Source organism: Phyllobates terribilis, unplaced genomic scaffold (assembly GCF_046119375.1).
Source record: "Phyllobates terribilis strain yellow unplaced genomic scaffold, ASM4611937v1 Scaffold_2__4_contigs__length_985480577, whole genome shotgun sequence".
NCBI classification, from domain to species: Eukaryota; Metazoa; Chordata; class Amphibia; order Anura; family Dendrobatidae; genus Phyllobates; species Phyllobates terribilis.
Window position 1 is genome coordinate 700917600 of NW_027362762.1, and position 15634 is coordinate 700933233.

Below are 15634 nucleotides of genomic sequence, written 5' to 3' on the forward strand. Positions count from 1 at the left end.
TGTTGCAGTGCTGAGGTTCAAATAACCAAATAACCAATAACAACATCTGCATGGAGTTTGTATGTTCTCCCCGTGTTTGCGTGGGTTTCCTCCGGGTACTCCGGTTTCCTCCCACACTCCAAAGACATACTCATAGGGAATGAATTAATAAAAATTGAATATTTGACACCTTGAATGAAGTTAGTATTCAGTATATACTGAAATAGCAGTATACATGAGCTTCTGTACATATCTTCACAGGGCTTTATAGAGCAAATATGGTTCCCCCAACACATAGAAGCCTCAGATTGGGCCTTGATTCTAACAGATCCACACATTACATTCAATGTCCTGTGCCCTCATATATGGGCAGCCTCTATTATAGGAATTATAGAAGTAATCAATCATAAATCTGAGTGAGAATTCCCAGTGGTCCGACATACATTTTATTAATGGTACTTGACAGGATAAGTACATCCTGGCTTACAGATGGGAACAATAGCCTGCAATATGCTTTTTAGGATCATACAATCAAGAATACAACCATGCAAACTTTATCAATATACATTGGTAATAGTATGGCTCAAACTAAATAGCTCAGTGGGTCTCGATAAGCATACTGCATTTACATTGTGAAATGTATTATCTGCTGGATCTGCATTGGAGAAGTGTAAGTGCTGTCATTGTGAAGTGGAAGCATCTAGGAGTAACAACAGCACAGGCACAAAGAGGTAGACCAGACAAACCCAAAGAGCGGAGTCTTTCGTGTTTACGTCAGCTTGCAGGTGGGTTCGTACTCGCCTGCATCATATTTTCTTTTAGCTGCTTTTCAAGATATTGCAAAGTTGTACCATTGAAGTGAACAAAGCAGCAGTATAAATCTCCTCGAACAGGTGATTAGAAGGAGTGCCAATACACGGAGCATGACTGATCTATTATTGATGACTTATCTGTGATTATACTTGTGTATCTACACAGTGAGTGTATGAATATCTGTGTGCGTATACATCTCTGGATCATGACAAAGTGGAGCCCAAACACAGGTCTAGAAAAGGATAGAGCACTGGCCTAATACTGTGGGGCGGAAGCCGGCATGACGGTGGTGCGGCATAGGTGGGGACAGGTATAGGGAGGATGGGGACAGGTGGGGGCCGCTTATAAGGCCATGATGGGAGTGGTCTGGTCTCTTTCCCCACTTCCAGGGCACAATGCAAGTTCTCTCACCTGGATAATGTCGGTGGAACAGCTGCTAGAGGCCCTAATGATGGTGGCCATGGAGCACCTCCCTGGCTGGCTGGAGGAACAAGTGGCCCGGATCACCGGCTGCGGACCAGGATCATCGTCCCTGCAAGTGCGGCGCCCTCGTCACACTAGGTCGCCGGTAAGGCTGTCCCCTGACTGAGCCCCAAGACCCAGGCGCCGGCAGAAGAGCCCCTCCATAGACCCTCCGGTGCCCTCCCCTCCTGCCAGACGGGAGGAATTTGCCGTCGTGGCCGGTGTCTGCAACGGTGAGCGGGCCTCTGCCCACGAGGTGGACGGGGCCTGCGTGCGCTGATGGAGCAGGAAGTGCTCCGGCGGGCCACGGCGGTGAGGTGCTGGCCGGACAGCCTTGCACACCCGGCCACGATGAAAGGAAACATCCTGGATTGGCCTTGGAGGAGGCATTGCGGCCGCGGGCGGTATTAGTGCAGGAGAGGCAGCGGCGGCGCGAACTGCAGGACATGCGGTCATGTGACCAGGAGGACCTGCGGTCGTGTAGCAGGGAGGTTTTTGTAGTCCCATTTTCGTCCGCCCTGCCCGCTAGTCTCGCACAGCCCTACGTGCCTGGTACTCAAGGCCAGCCCAGCACCTTGGCCCCCGGGGAGATTCCTCCCTTCTTCCCCCCTTCAGCGGCAGCAGGGGATGCCTTCATCATAGCGGGAGCAGCAGCACCAGGACGGGCAACAGCTGGTGACCAGGACGGTCGACTGGATGCTGGATTTCCGGCCGGTGTGGCGGCACCCACGCCCGGTGAGTATTACCCTATGTCATGTCTGTTTCCCCCCATATTAATGTCACAGAGTGTAGTGCAGTCAGATTGCGGGCGATTTAGAGGGATGTGCAGGAGGAGGGAATACAGTGGGACCCACCTCAGAAGTTGTATCCTCGCAAGAAAGGGTGAGTATCCAGAATATGCTCACAGTTTTGAAAAATTGCGCGGCCACACTGGAGGCTCACAGTCTAACACCGGCTCCAGTGTCAGCCTGGGTCCCATTGGGAGCTGGGGTCGGGAGGAGTGAGGGGGTAAGGCAGGGGGAAGGAGTTTCTCAGGCACCAGCAGCAGGTACTGCGCCCATGTCAGATCAGACCATGAAAGAAAAAGAGGATAAGGGTAATCTGGACTATAGGGCACGGGGCGAGGTATACGTCTGCTACGAGTGCATCCTGGGTGCCCACTTAAAGAAAGAGGTGAAAGAGCAGATTTGGAGGGATGAGTACGTCAAAATATTTTCCCTCCTGCCGTTTAACTTAGACAAGAATAAGAGTGATGATAATAATAAGGAGGACGAGAAAAAACGGAGTTGGCGGTTAATCCCACAAACTTTCTCCAATTGGTAGCAGGCTTTCAATATCCTAGCAAGTGTCATAGGGGAAGAGGCACCGGAGAACTGTTAGGCCATGTTTTGCTATCTAGATGCTATAGGGGAGGCATATAGAGTATACGGGGGGCAAACCTGGCTTAGGTACGACGAACAATTTTGGCAAAGAAAGGCAGTCAGACCATCGAACAGATGGGACCAGAAGGATATACGGCTGTGGTTGAGGGTAATGGCCCTGGCTAGGTTCGGGCAGTGTTTACCAGGCGGGGCCGGGTTACCCGGCCACGGAAGTAGGGGAAAAGATAATGGACAGTCGGGATAAGCAGATGGGCAGAGGTCAGGATTATGCTGGTAATTTAATGAGAGCCAGTGTAAGTTCGGTACCGGGTGTAGATACAAGCACGTCTGCTCATTCTGTAATGGTTCCTCACACGGAGCAGATAGATGTTTCAAGAAAGGATGGGGGGACACTCCCAGCATTTCCCAAAGAACTGACTATTTAGAAATGCTTCCCTTTCTAAATAGATTCCCGGATAGGGCAACAGCGGAGCTGCTGGCGGCGGGCTTCGAGGTGGGTTTTAGGATCCCTTCCATCTCGGCTGAGGTTCCCTTTACCAATAGAAACTTGAAATCAGCCTACCAGTATCCATCAGTCATCATAGATAAATTAAAAAAGGAAGTGGCATTAGGCAGAATGGCAGGGCCATTCAAGGATTTACCGTTGGAAAATGGTAGTGGTTCCAAAAAGAAACCCAATAAATTTAGGTTAATCCACCATCTCTTGTACCCAAGGGGTAGTTCGGTGAACGACAGCATTGCGGCGGAATTAATTTTCATAGTTTATACCTCTTGATGAAGTGGTTGCGTGGGTAAGGAAATTAGGGAAATGTGATGGGAAGCTTATGGCCAATGAGGGGGCGTTCAGGTTACTGCCAGTGCACCTTGATAGTGTCCGACTGCTGGGTTGTTTCTGGGACAGAGCATATTTCATAGATCGCTGCCTGCCAATGGGCTGTTCCATTCCTTGCTCTCTGTTCAGTTGCTTCCTTGAATGGGTCGTTGGGGACTTGTCTGGTCGGGTAACCGATCATTCATTATCCGGACGATTTTTTGTGCTTCGGCCCAAAAGAGTCACCGCGGTGTGAATCCACATTGCACGCCATGGAATGGATGGCGGAGCTATTTGGTGTCCCCCTGGCACCCGGGAAAGCCGAGGGCCCGTCCTCGCGTATTTGTTTTCTGGGGATCGTTATTGATTCAGAGAAGTGGGAACTCAGGTTACCAGAGGAGAAAGTGGTGGCATTAAGGGCCGAAGTTGCAAGGGCTAGGTGGCTAAAAAAGATGACGTTGAGGGAGACACAATCACTGTTAGGCAAGTTGAATTTTGCATGTAAGGTAATGCCAATGGGGCGTGTCTTCTCCAGAAGGTTGGCGGGGGTGACGGCGGGCGTAAAGGCCCCTCACCATTACATTAGCTTGTCAAAAGAGCATAAGGAGGATTTGTCAGTGTGGGCCACCTTCCTTGAAGGGTATAATGGGCGTTCTTTGATAATGGAGCAGGTGATGGACAATGTTGACTTAGAGCTGTTCACGGATGCAGCAGGTAGCATAGGTTTTGGTGCTTATTTCAGGGGCCAGTGGTGTGCGGAGGAATGGCTCAAGTGTTGTAGGGGGGCAGGGCTGGTAAAAAACATAGCATTGCTGGAAATTTTTCCGATAATGGTGGCAGTGACACTGTAGGGTCAGCAATTTCGCAACAAATGGATTCGTTTCCGCTGTTACATCATGGGGGTAGTGTTGGTGGTTAACAATATGATGGCATCTTCTCCACCAGTAATCAGGGTGTTTAGGCAACTGGTATTGGATTGTTTAGTAATAAACGCCTGCATAACAGCTTCACACATACCAGGTGAAAGGAATTCAATTGCTGACGCCCTTTCTCGCTTCCAGTGGGATCGCTTTCGGTCGCTGGCCCCGGAGGCAGAGGAGAGGGGGCTTGAGTGACCGCAACACTTATGGAACTTGGTATTTGTTCAGCCCAACCATTAATTAATTCATCCCTATCCCTTAGCACATGGAAGGCCTATCAAGCAGCTTGGGGGCTGTGGGAGGGTTGGGGAAGGGGTATAGGTAACGGCTTGTTCGAAGAAGACCAGGTAGGCTTGCTGCTCCTATGGTTAGGTGAAGGGGCTCGGGAGGATTGGTCAGTATCCAAGGTAAATCAGTTGATCGCTGGCCTGGGATTCAGCTTTAGGACCAGGGGTGTTAGGGATCAGACGAAGAATCCCCTAGTAAAGCAGGCAGTTAAGGATTTTCATCAGGGGTAGGCACAGAGGGATGGTCAACGTCCGGTGTCGTTTAAGCTCCTGGAATGTTTGAGAAAAGAACTGCAAGGTGTCTGCAGCTCTGAGCATGGGATAAGGATCTTCTGGTTAGCGAGCTGGTAGCTCCATATAAGAAAAAAGGTGGGGGGTTCTAACAGGGGATGTGTTTGCAAAAAAGAAGGGGTTGAATTTGGGTTGAGATATTCAAAAACAGACCAGCTGGGGAGAGGGAAGAAGGTATGGTTGGGAGCGGTGGGAGGGTGAGGGATGTGCCCTTAAAAAACCTTCCAGCGTTTCAGGGGGCTGGGGCGGAATTCGGTCGGGCCACTGTTGTGTCACGAAGATGGAACATTTTTATCACAGTACCAATTCACTAGCATTTTTAGGAGGTGTCTGAGTAAGTTGGGATTGAATCCATTCAATTTTGCCTCTCACTCCTTTTGGATAGGGGCTGCTACGGAAGCTATGGCCTGCAGCTTGAACGCAGAAACCATAAAACGCATAGGGAGGTGGGAATCAAGACGGGAGGCGATAGTTAACTGGTGATAAATGTGTATTAGTGTTTTTAATTATATATTGTCTTCTGCTTAGGTCCCTCTCTACTGGTTTGGATAATCGGCCACTCCTATGTCCATTGGGGCGCCGTGCGGGGAGACGTGCGATGAGATGGAAGGCAACTCGGCGTCTCAAGGAACAAAGCCGTTATATGCTGGCTGGGGTTTAGGGGGATGGGTTGGAGCAAGTATTGCAGGAAGTGACTAAGTTCGTTCGTATGGATCGCACCCCAGACATACTGCTATTACACGTTGGGGGTAATGACTCAGGGGTTCGGTCGTGGAGGGAACTAATTAGAGACGTTAAACACAATTTTTCATGGCTTTGGGCATCTTTTCCGGGGATGACAACAGTCTGCTCAGAGATTGTTCCCCGCAAGAATTGGCGAAACGTCAGGTCTATAGAGAGTCTGAATAGGGCACAGAGGAAGGTGAACAGGGTGGTTTCAAGGTTGGTTCCGAAAACAATGGGGTGTCAAGTCGGCATTTTGACTTGGAGAATGGCTTGGAGGATTTTTGGTTGAGAGACAGAGTTCATTTGCACGATGTCGGAATTGATGTACGGTCATAAACCTTGCGGGGGGCATCGAGCAGGCGATGTTTATGAGAGGAAGGGCGGTCTTGAGTAGAGATGAGCGTTGTTCTACTCGAACTGTTCGCCAATCTCAAATTCGAGCTGTTTTGGGCGGTGTTCGAGCCGGTCGGTGAACACGAACAATTTGAGAAAAATTCGGCTGTTCGAGGTTATGTTCGATAACTGTTCGTGCACCAAAATCATAACTGGATTTTTTCTCAGTAATGATGAAAATTAATGTTAATACGCAGTTTGAGTGTACAGCGGGGCGGGGGGAGGGGCAGGGGATGGATCTCTGCAGGAACAATGAAGATCTCCATTTTTTTTTCTCTTTCCCGCATTTGCAGTGGGGAGGTGCAATCTGTCAGCCTATCAGCAGCGCACACACGGAGCGAAGTGCTTTTTTTCACACAAGCAAGGGCATGTGTGATTGGCAGTGTATGTCACATGTCCTTGCCCTATAAGACCAAGCCATTTTCCCCGTCGCCACCATTTTCTCACTGCTGCAGCTGCGTGTTAGATGGCACCGCTGTTGCTGTGTGCGCTATACCTTGTTAATTTCAAGCCAATTTTCGCACAAATATACAGATAGCTTGGGAGTAGGGAATAGTTGTGATTGCAGTCCTTTTAAGGACTAGGTTACAGCATTTCCTACGACTTTTATCAGGCAGGTCTGTGCTCTTAAATAGATAGATTGTGGGAGTAAAGACTAATTGTAATTGGAGTCCTTTTCAGGACTAGGTTACATCAGTTCCTATCAGTTTTTGCCAGGCAGGTCTGTGCCAGAGCTGTGCAAGTTTTTTTCACAGCATTTGGCTGAATCTAGCAAAGCTAATCCTTTTTGGCCTATTGCAGAGTGTGTTAGTCAGTGGAGTAGCCTATCTGTGTTGCAAGATATACCACCTGTGTACAGAATACCAATTTTTTTACTGCACCTAGTGAAGTAAAATCTTTTGGGCATAGCATCATTCTATTAGTCCATCTATACTGACCTCCATCAGGTTGCAAACTGAATATAATTTTTTTCTGCATCTAGCTCTGAAAAAATATTTGGGCTTCTAGCGGTGTGTGGGACTTGGTCTATTAGTCCATCTATACTGACCTCCATCAGGTTGCAAATTAAAAATAATTTTTTTCTGCATCTAGCTCTGAAAAAATATTTGGGCTTCTAGCAGTGTGTGGGACTTGGTCTATTAGTCCATCTATACTGACCTCCATCAGGTTGCAAATTAAAAATAATTTTTTTCTGCATCTAGCTCTGAAAAAATATTTGGGCTTCTAGCAGTGTGTGGGACTTGGTCTATTAGTCCATCTATACTGACCTCCATCAGGTTGCAAATTAAAAATAATTTTTTCTTCATTTATCTCTGAAAAAATATTTGGGCTTCTAGCAGCGTGTGGGACTTGTTCTATTAGTCCATCTATACTGACCTCCATCAGGTTGCAAATTAAAAATAATTTTTTTCTGCATCTAGCCCAGCCAATAGTTTTGGCCTAATACCACAGTTTGGCCACTCAGCTCTGCTCGGTTACCATCCATTGTTTTTTTGTGCAAACAACTCCAGAGTTGTGAATTAGTTAACCACCAAAATGAGTGGAAAAAGGCCTGCTGCTGGTGGAAAGGGGAATAGGCGTGTTGGGAAGGGGAAAAAAGGTTGTGTCCGTGGGGTAGGTGCAGAAGAAAGACCATCTTCCAGCCAAACTAAAATGTCTACTTCTTTTAGCGGACAATGTGATAAGATCCCTTTCTTACGGCCACGCCAATCGCTACAAATTCCAGATGAGGCACAAAAACAGCAGGTGCTTCAACGGATATCAAGTGCTCCTTTAAGTGGGCTCTCCTCCACATCAACTTCAACATCACAAATACTCCAGTCCTCAAAGGTGTCACCCAAATCGCACTTGCTTCCTCACAGCTCCCAAATCTCCAGCTGCCCGTCTGAGTATGAGGTAGAACAGATGGTTGAGTCTGCAGAGCTGTTTACTCATACTATAGCCTGGGAATCAGAGGTCGACTCCAGCGCTTCTGTGAATCCAGACGAGGAAATCATCTGCACTGATGCCCAGAATCTTTATGAGTCGGATCCAGGACCAGACGCAGAAGGTTCTGACCATAATGTAGACCCTCATTCCCAAACTGTAACTCCTGTTGGTGGAGACAATGAGGAAGACGATGATAAGACTCAAATACCTGATTGGAGCGACAACTTTAGTTTTTTGTCAGGGCAGGAACAGGTTGGCTCTGAGGACGACGGGTGTGATAACGCACAGGGTGATGATGATGAGGTCGGAGATCCCACTTACTGTCAACCCACAGTCAGCCAAGAGATGAGGTCAGCAGAGGAGGTGGAGGAAGATGCTAGTGACGACGAGGTCAGGTTGCGCCTTCCTGGACAGAGACGTAGTACTGGAAGCACGTCAACAACTGCATCCTCAAACACAACTCTGCCTCTCACCACAAGTCGTGGTGGCTCTTCAGGTCGCATGGGTGCTAAGCCTTGCATAGCCTGGGCATTTTTTCAGATCGATAAAGATGACCCAACTCGTGTTATCTGTAACATTTGTCAGCAAAAGCTAAGTAGAGGCCAAAAAATACATAGTTTGAGTACTTCATGCATGAACCGGCACATGGACATGAAGCATAAGTTGCAGTGGGAAGCTCAGTGTGCTACAATGCGGCCTAGCCGGCCGGGCCAATCACCGTCTGCCATATCTTGTGCATCCGCGGCCTCTTCATCCTCTGTGACTGGGGGGACAGCAGTCACACCTGTTTTGGGGCGCAGACCTGCCACCTCTTTACCCGCAACAGCCAGCGTGATTGGCAGGTCATCATTTTCTTTGGAGGTGGTAACACCAGCTGGTGTTGAGCGCTGTCCGACATCGATAGCACCACCTTTGGATCAAGGCAACCTAACATGTCCGCCTGCATCTTCCTCACAGACCGGCAGTTTGCCGGGGACACCCTTATCAACCCCGTCTAAGCACAATAGCCAGCCCTCGGTCCCTCAGATGTGGACAAGTAAAAGACCATTTCCTCCTAGCCATGAGAAAGCTAAGAGGTTGAATTTCACCATCTGCAAGCTCTTGGCTACAGAAATGCTGGCTTTCCGCCTGGTGGACACAGAGGATTTTCGAGACCTTATGTCCGTCGCAGTGCCCCAGTACCAGATGCCCAGTCGGCACTACTTCTCAAAGAAAGGTGTGCCTGCGCTCCACCAGCATGTCGCACACAACATCACCGCTTCTTTGAGAAACTCTGTGTGTGACAGGGTGCATTTCACCACAGACACTTGGACGAGTAGGCATGGACAGGGGCGTTACATGTCGCTGACTGGGCACTGGGTAACTATGGTGACAGCAGGACAAGGGGCTGCTGTCCAAGTCTTGCCGTCCCCACGAGTTGTGCGTCAATCCTCTTTATGTCAAAGTTCCTCCACTGCTTCTGCCTCCTCAACCTCCTCTCGGTCTTCCACCTGCACCCAAAGCCTGTCTGGTCATGCCACAAGCTTTCTAACTGCGCAGAAGGGATCCTGCACACCTCCTTACTATGCTGGCAGTAGGGCTCAACGTCATCAGGCGGTTTTTACATTGAAATGTCTGGGAAATGTGAGTCACACAGCTGAGGAGTTGTGGTCAGCTCTGGAGAACCAATTTCATGAATGGTTGTCTCCACTGGACCTGAAACCAGGGAAGGCCGTGTGCGACAATGCTGCAAACCTGGGTGCGGCCCTTCGCCGGGGCAATGTCACACACGTGCCTTGTATGGCTCACGTGTTGAACCTGGTTGTCCAGCAATTTTTAGCCCACTATCCCAGACTAGATGGCCTTCTGCAGAGGGCACGGTCGCTGTGTGCTCACTTCCGCCGTTCGCATCCCGCAGCTCAGCGACTTACATCTCTACAGAAGTCGTTGGGCCTGCCACTTCACCGGCTAAAATGCGATGTGCCTACCCGGTGGAATTCAACTCTGCACATGTTGCAGCGACTGTGGCAGCACCGACAAGCCCTGGTGCAATACGTTCTGACGTATAGCCTGGGCCAACGAGATTCAGAGGTGGGGCAAATCACGCTGGAGGAGTGGTCTCAGATCAGGAACCTATGCACCCTTCTGCACAGTTTTGAAATGGCGACGAAGATGTTTAGTGCTGACGATGCCATTATCAGCATGACTATTCCGGTGATTTACATGCTGGAGCACATGTTAAACAGAATTCGGAGTCAGGTGGTGGCACAAGAGGAGGTGGAGGAAGTAGAGGAGGAGGAGTTGTATGCGGAAGGGCTAACATCTGCAAGGTCCAGACGGTCGGCAGCACCAAGGCGGCAGGCATGTGAGGGTGGGGGAGATGGTTTTACCAGGGCGCATGGTAGCAGCCAAACTAGTGAGGAAGGTGCAGGAGCCCAGGAAGAAGTGGAGGACGAACTGATGGAAGACTCATCAGATGAGGGAGACCTTGATCACATTTCTGTTGTGCGAGGTTGGGGGGAGAGGACAGAGGAAGGAAGCATGATTGTTACCTCGCCACCAACACAACAGGGACTTGGTGCTCCTGGATGCGCAACACACATGAGTGCCTTCTTGCTGCACTACCTGCAACATGACCCTCGAATTGTGAGAATTAGAAATAATCCTGACTACTGGGTTGCCACACTGTTAGATCCCCGGTACAAAAGTAAATTTGCAGAAATTATTCCTGCCATAGAAAGGGATGCACGCATGCAGGAGTATCAGCAGAGACTGTTGCAGAATCTTACATGTGCTTTTCCACAAAATACCAGTGGTGCACGTAGTGAATCTCACAGTTCCAACTTGCCAACCGTGGGACGGTCAAGTGTTCAGCACTCAAACCGTAACAGAACCACAGTATCTGCTGGTAACATCAATTTTGCGGAATCATTTCACCACTTTTTTAGCCCATCCTTTGCAAGGCCACAGGAGACAAGAAGTCTGACACAAAGTCAACGCCTAGAGACGATGGTACAGGAGTATCTCCAAGTAAACATTGAAGCCACGACTGTGTCACTGGACCCTTGCTCTTTTTGGGCTTCCAATCTGGATAAATGGCCGGTGCTAGCCACTTACGCCTTGGAGATCTTGTCATGCCCCGCAGCCAGCGTTCTGTCTGAACGTGTGTTCAGCGCTGCTGGTGGTGTGCTGACAGATAAGCGCACGCGGCTCTCCACTGATAATGTAGACAGACTCACGTTCATAAAGATGAACAAATCATGGATCCGAAACGACTTTTCTACCCCTGTGTCATCCTGGGGAGAGTAAAAGCTTGATGATTGGTTAAAATCACCCTACCAACCGTTTTAAGCTTTCAAATTACTAATCATGTTTATCTGTATCTTGACTGGAAAATAATTTGGGCTTTGTAGCAGTGTGCAGCACTGATCCTATTAGGCCATCTATAATAAGCTTCACCAGATTTAAAATTAAAAATAATTTTTAGCTGCATCTAGCCCGGAAAATAATTTTGGGGCTCCGAGATGCGCAAGACACATAAGTGTCTTCTTGCTGCACTACCTGCAGCATGACCCTCATATTGTCAGAATTCGAAGTAATCATGACTACTGGGTTGCCACACTCTTAGATCCCCCAAACTTTTCGATCAACCTTTTCATTTTAATAAAGACCAAAAAAATGGTCATTTTTGAAATTATAAGCATTAGCAGGTTGTTAGAAACTGAAATCAAACAGTTTTCAACTCAAAACTTTATTCTAGGTGATGTTACATTTTCACATAGGACCCCTTGTTCGAAAGGAGCTTCTGAACTCTCTCGTCCATTGAATTTGTCAGGTTTTGGATGGTTTCTGTTTCAATTGTTTTGCATGAGGACAGAATACCCTCCCAGAGCTGTTGCTTAGATGTGAACTGCCTCCCGCCATCATAGACACTCCTTTTAATGATGCTCCAAAGGTTCTGAATGGGGTAGAGGTCAGGGGAGCATGGGGGTCACACCATAAGTTTGTCCCCTTTTATGCCCATATCAGCCAGAGATGCAGATGTTTTATGTGCAGCATGAGATGGTGCATTATCATGCAGAAAAATGATCTTGCTGTGAAATACACGGTTCTTCTTCTTGAACCATGGCAGGAAGTGCTGTTTGAGAAAATCCACATACATTATGGAGTTCATCTTTAGCGCCTTCAGGGATCCTAAAGGGGCCGACAATCTCTCTCCCCATGATTCCAGCCCAAAACATTACTCCACCTCCTCCTTGTTGGCGCTGTAGCCGTGTTTGCGTGGGGTGTCCATCAACCAGCCATCCTCCACTCCATTCATCTGGACCATCGAGCGCTGCACGGCACTCATCCGTGAACAAAACAGTTTTGAAATCAGTCTTCATGTAATGTTTGGCCCACTGGAGCCGTTTCTGCTTGTGTGAAGTGGATAGAGGAGGTCGACAGGATGGCATATGCACAGCTGCAAACCTCTGAAGGACCCTGCATCTTGTTGTTCGGGGGACGTTGGAGGCACAAGCAGCTTCAAAAACTTGTCTGCTGCTATGACAAGGCTTTTTTGCCGCTGCTGTTTCAACCTGACGTAATTGCCTGTAGGAAAGAGTCCTCAATTTGCCCTTATCAGCACGCACACGTGTGTACTGTGAATCAGCTACATACTTCTTGATTGCCAAGACACTTCATCCTGATCATCGCACAATGTTGATTGTAGTCATGCCTTGACCTAAACACTCCACAATTTGTTGCTTCTCAGCAGCCGACACATCCTTTTTCTTTCCCATTTTGGCAGAAAATGTAGGCTGCTTAATAATGTGAGAGAGCCTTCTTAAGTAGTCTTGCCTTTCATTGGACACACCTGCCAAACTAATTAGCACAGGTGTCTGCAATTGCTTACAGTGATATAAAGAGCCCTGACACACATCACCATCAATGAGTTTAACTGACAAACAAACAAATTCTTCCCTTATCACTCCTAAACACTTTTTGCATAATAATTTGGAACGCGGTGTACATGTGCTTTTCCACAAAACACCAGTGGTTCACGTAGTGAATCTTACAGTTCTAACTTGCCAACCGTGGTCTGTATGGAATTGTTCAATAAAGGGCCCAAAATTAAGATAACATAGATGGGAGAGGTCTCTATGAATAGGAATTCCTAAGTATTTGATACCCTGTGAGGGCCAGGCAAAGGGAAAGTTGGACTGGATGGAATCCTATATGGATTTAGGGAGGGAGACATCGAGGGCCTCAGACTTCGCTGCATTGAATTTAAAATTTTACCATGTAACAAAGTGATCTATTTCAGCCATAACAGCAGGGATGGATATATGTGATTGAGTGATATATACTAGGACATCATCAGCAAATAGAGAGCACTTGTACTCGGTGCCTCCCACCTCAATCCACCTAATATTGGGGTTATGGCGAATTGATGAGAGCAGGTGCTCCGTCACTAGGATGTATAAGAGAGGGGACAGAGGACATCCCTGCCTTGTCCCATTGGTGATTGTGAAAGGTGATGAAAATGTTCTGACGCACCCCCTGGGCCTTGGGACACCCGGAGCCGGACCCTTTTTGGTGGATGCTGGTGGTTGTAGTCTTCGTGGCGGCGATCCGGTTCCGTGGCTCAGGGCGGTCAAACCAGTGGCGGAACTATTTATGTGGTTTTGATGTTTAAATGTCCGACTACGCCACCCGTGGATTGCGGTCAGAGTGAACCGCCGCTACAGGGCAGACCGCTAAGGCTGGTGTTGTGGGTGCAGCAGAGCGTAGCATAACTCCCCACGGGAGGAGTATAGCCTCAGGGCAGTGTATGCGGAGGATGGGGGTGATGGTGCAGGGCAGCAGCAGTAACGACACGGAGTCAGTGATGCAGTTCAGGGCCTTTACTCACAGTTCTTATTATCCAGACCACGTCTGCAGGTAACGGCTGCCCACGTCGTACTGTGCTCACCAGGTGAGGGGCTCAGACAACTCCCAGATAACTTTGGAGCGCTTCACAGGACCCCCTTTGTGTGTCCTTTGTCTGGCCTTTCTTACCAACACTTCTGTCCGGCTGCCTCGGGCCTCCTCTTGGTAAACTTGGCGCCAGTTTCCCTGACCCTATGTGGTGCCTTCCTAGCGGGTGGAGCACTTGGCTGCGCCACATAAAATGTCAGAGCCTCCGGTTTCTAGCTGAGGGTCGTTTCCTGCCTCCACTAGTTCGGGGACCGGTCTCCCCCTTTGGCCTGACCCCTCCACGCAGGTGGATTCGGGCGTGCGGTGGCGACTCGCCCGTCCGCACCCCTGGGATCCCTTCATTCCTCGTTCCTGGAGCCTTCTCCGCTCCTCTTCCTTCCTTCTCCCTCTTGCAGGCCTGGGCCTCTGTTACTAGGCCCGCCTCCGGAGCAGAGCTCATGCAGAGCCCCTGCTCCCTGCCACTTCTGCTCAGACTTCTCTGCACTGAACTAAGATGGTGCCCACCTTTTATACTCCCTTCTCAATGCACCCAGGAACTGCTTCCTCCCTGCTCCTGCACTGCAGGGTTCCCCTTCCTCAGTGTTCCCTCCCCCCACTCCAGCCAGGGACAGGGACTGTCGTGCCCATCTCAGGGGCATATTGGTCGCCCTGCCCCACGGCAATGTGGTGTAATGCATGCAGGTGTCGGGTCCTGATCCACACTCCATCCTTATCTGAGAGTGAGATATCACACCTCTGGGTGAGGTGCAATACGTCTGTAGCAACCGAGCCCTCGGTGCTACAGTTCCATTTATCTTCAGCCTAGGTGACGTATTGTGATACAGGGCCGTGATTTTGGCTATAAAAGGGTCCCCTAGACCCCTACCCCAAGCTTTTTAAGAGAATCATATATGGCGTGCCAGGAGACTCTATGGAATGCTTTCTCAGCATCCAACGAGAGTATCTACTTACAAATTTTTAACTGCATCTAGCCCAGGAAATACTTTGTGCCTAGTAGCAGTGTCTGCTAGTCAGCGGATTATCCCGGCTGTTAAGCAAGCTACACCACCTGTAGTTTGGACACTTAATTTTTTCAAAGGAAATGTTTCGGGACCACGGGATACTTAGTGAAGAGCATCAGGAGGCACCCCAAGGCATAGGGGCTGGGACTGGCACTAGGATGCCTTGCGGTGGACAGCCGAGCTCGATCCTTATAAAAGCTTTTTAACTGCAGCAGCTTTAGTGGACGCTACTGGAGCTGGAATTACGCGGCTGCTGGCATGAGACTTGCCCTCCAATAGATCCTTGTAAATGGATTTAAAGTGTATTCATTCAAATTAGAGGGACAATTTAAATTAAAAAGCTTAGAGCTGCCTCCACCACAGGGGGGCTCTCTCGACCCACCAGCGGACAGGCACCAGTATTGGGAGAGGGGGGCTGGCTGTCAGGGTTCACCGCGGCTCTGGCACAAACCCGGCGACACGGAGGTGGCACGGGCAGGAGCGGACTGGCCGTCTCGGCTTCTCACTTTTTGGATTTTAGAAGGGCATGACATGCCTATATCTGTGTCTCCCCCTCCTTTTACTCCTCCACCTCTTTTCTTTTCGCATGACTATATGTACTTGTCACTTTTCCATGTGTTAGTTGTGTCTTCTGAGCAGTTTGTCAGCTTTTGGACACCTTTGAAGGTGTTTTCTATGTGTTTCTATGTGTTTTTGTTTGCCT

The 15634-nt window shown here is 49.0% G+C and overlaps 1 protein-coding gene across 1 annotated transcript in view; it reads left to right on the forward strand.

Moving 5' to 3' along the window:
* Positions 1–2863: 2863 nt before the first annotated feature.
* Positions 2864–15634, forward strand: part of LOC141247369 (protein spinster homolog 1-like) — a 66618-nt gene continuing 53847 nt past the window's right edge. Inside the window, exon 1 of the mRNA XM_073669210.1 lies at positions 2864–2929. Coding sequence (XP_073525311.1) covers positions 2864–2929 — 66 coding nt within the window. The remainder of the gene's footprint in view (positions 2930–15634) is intronic.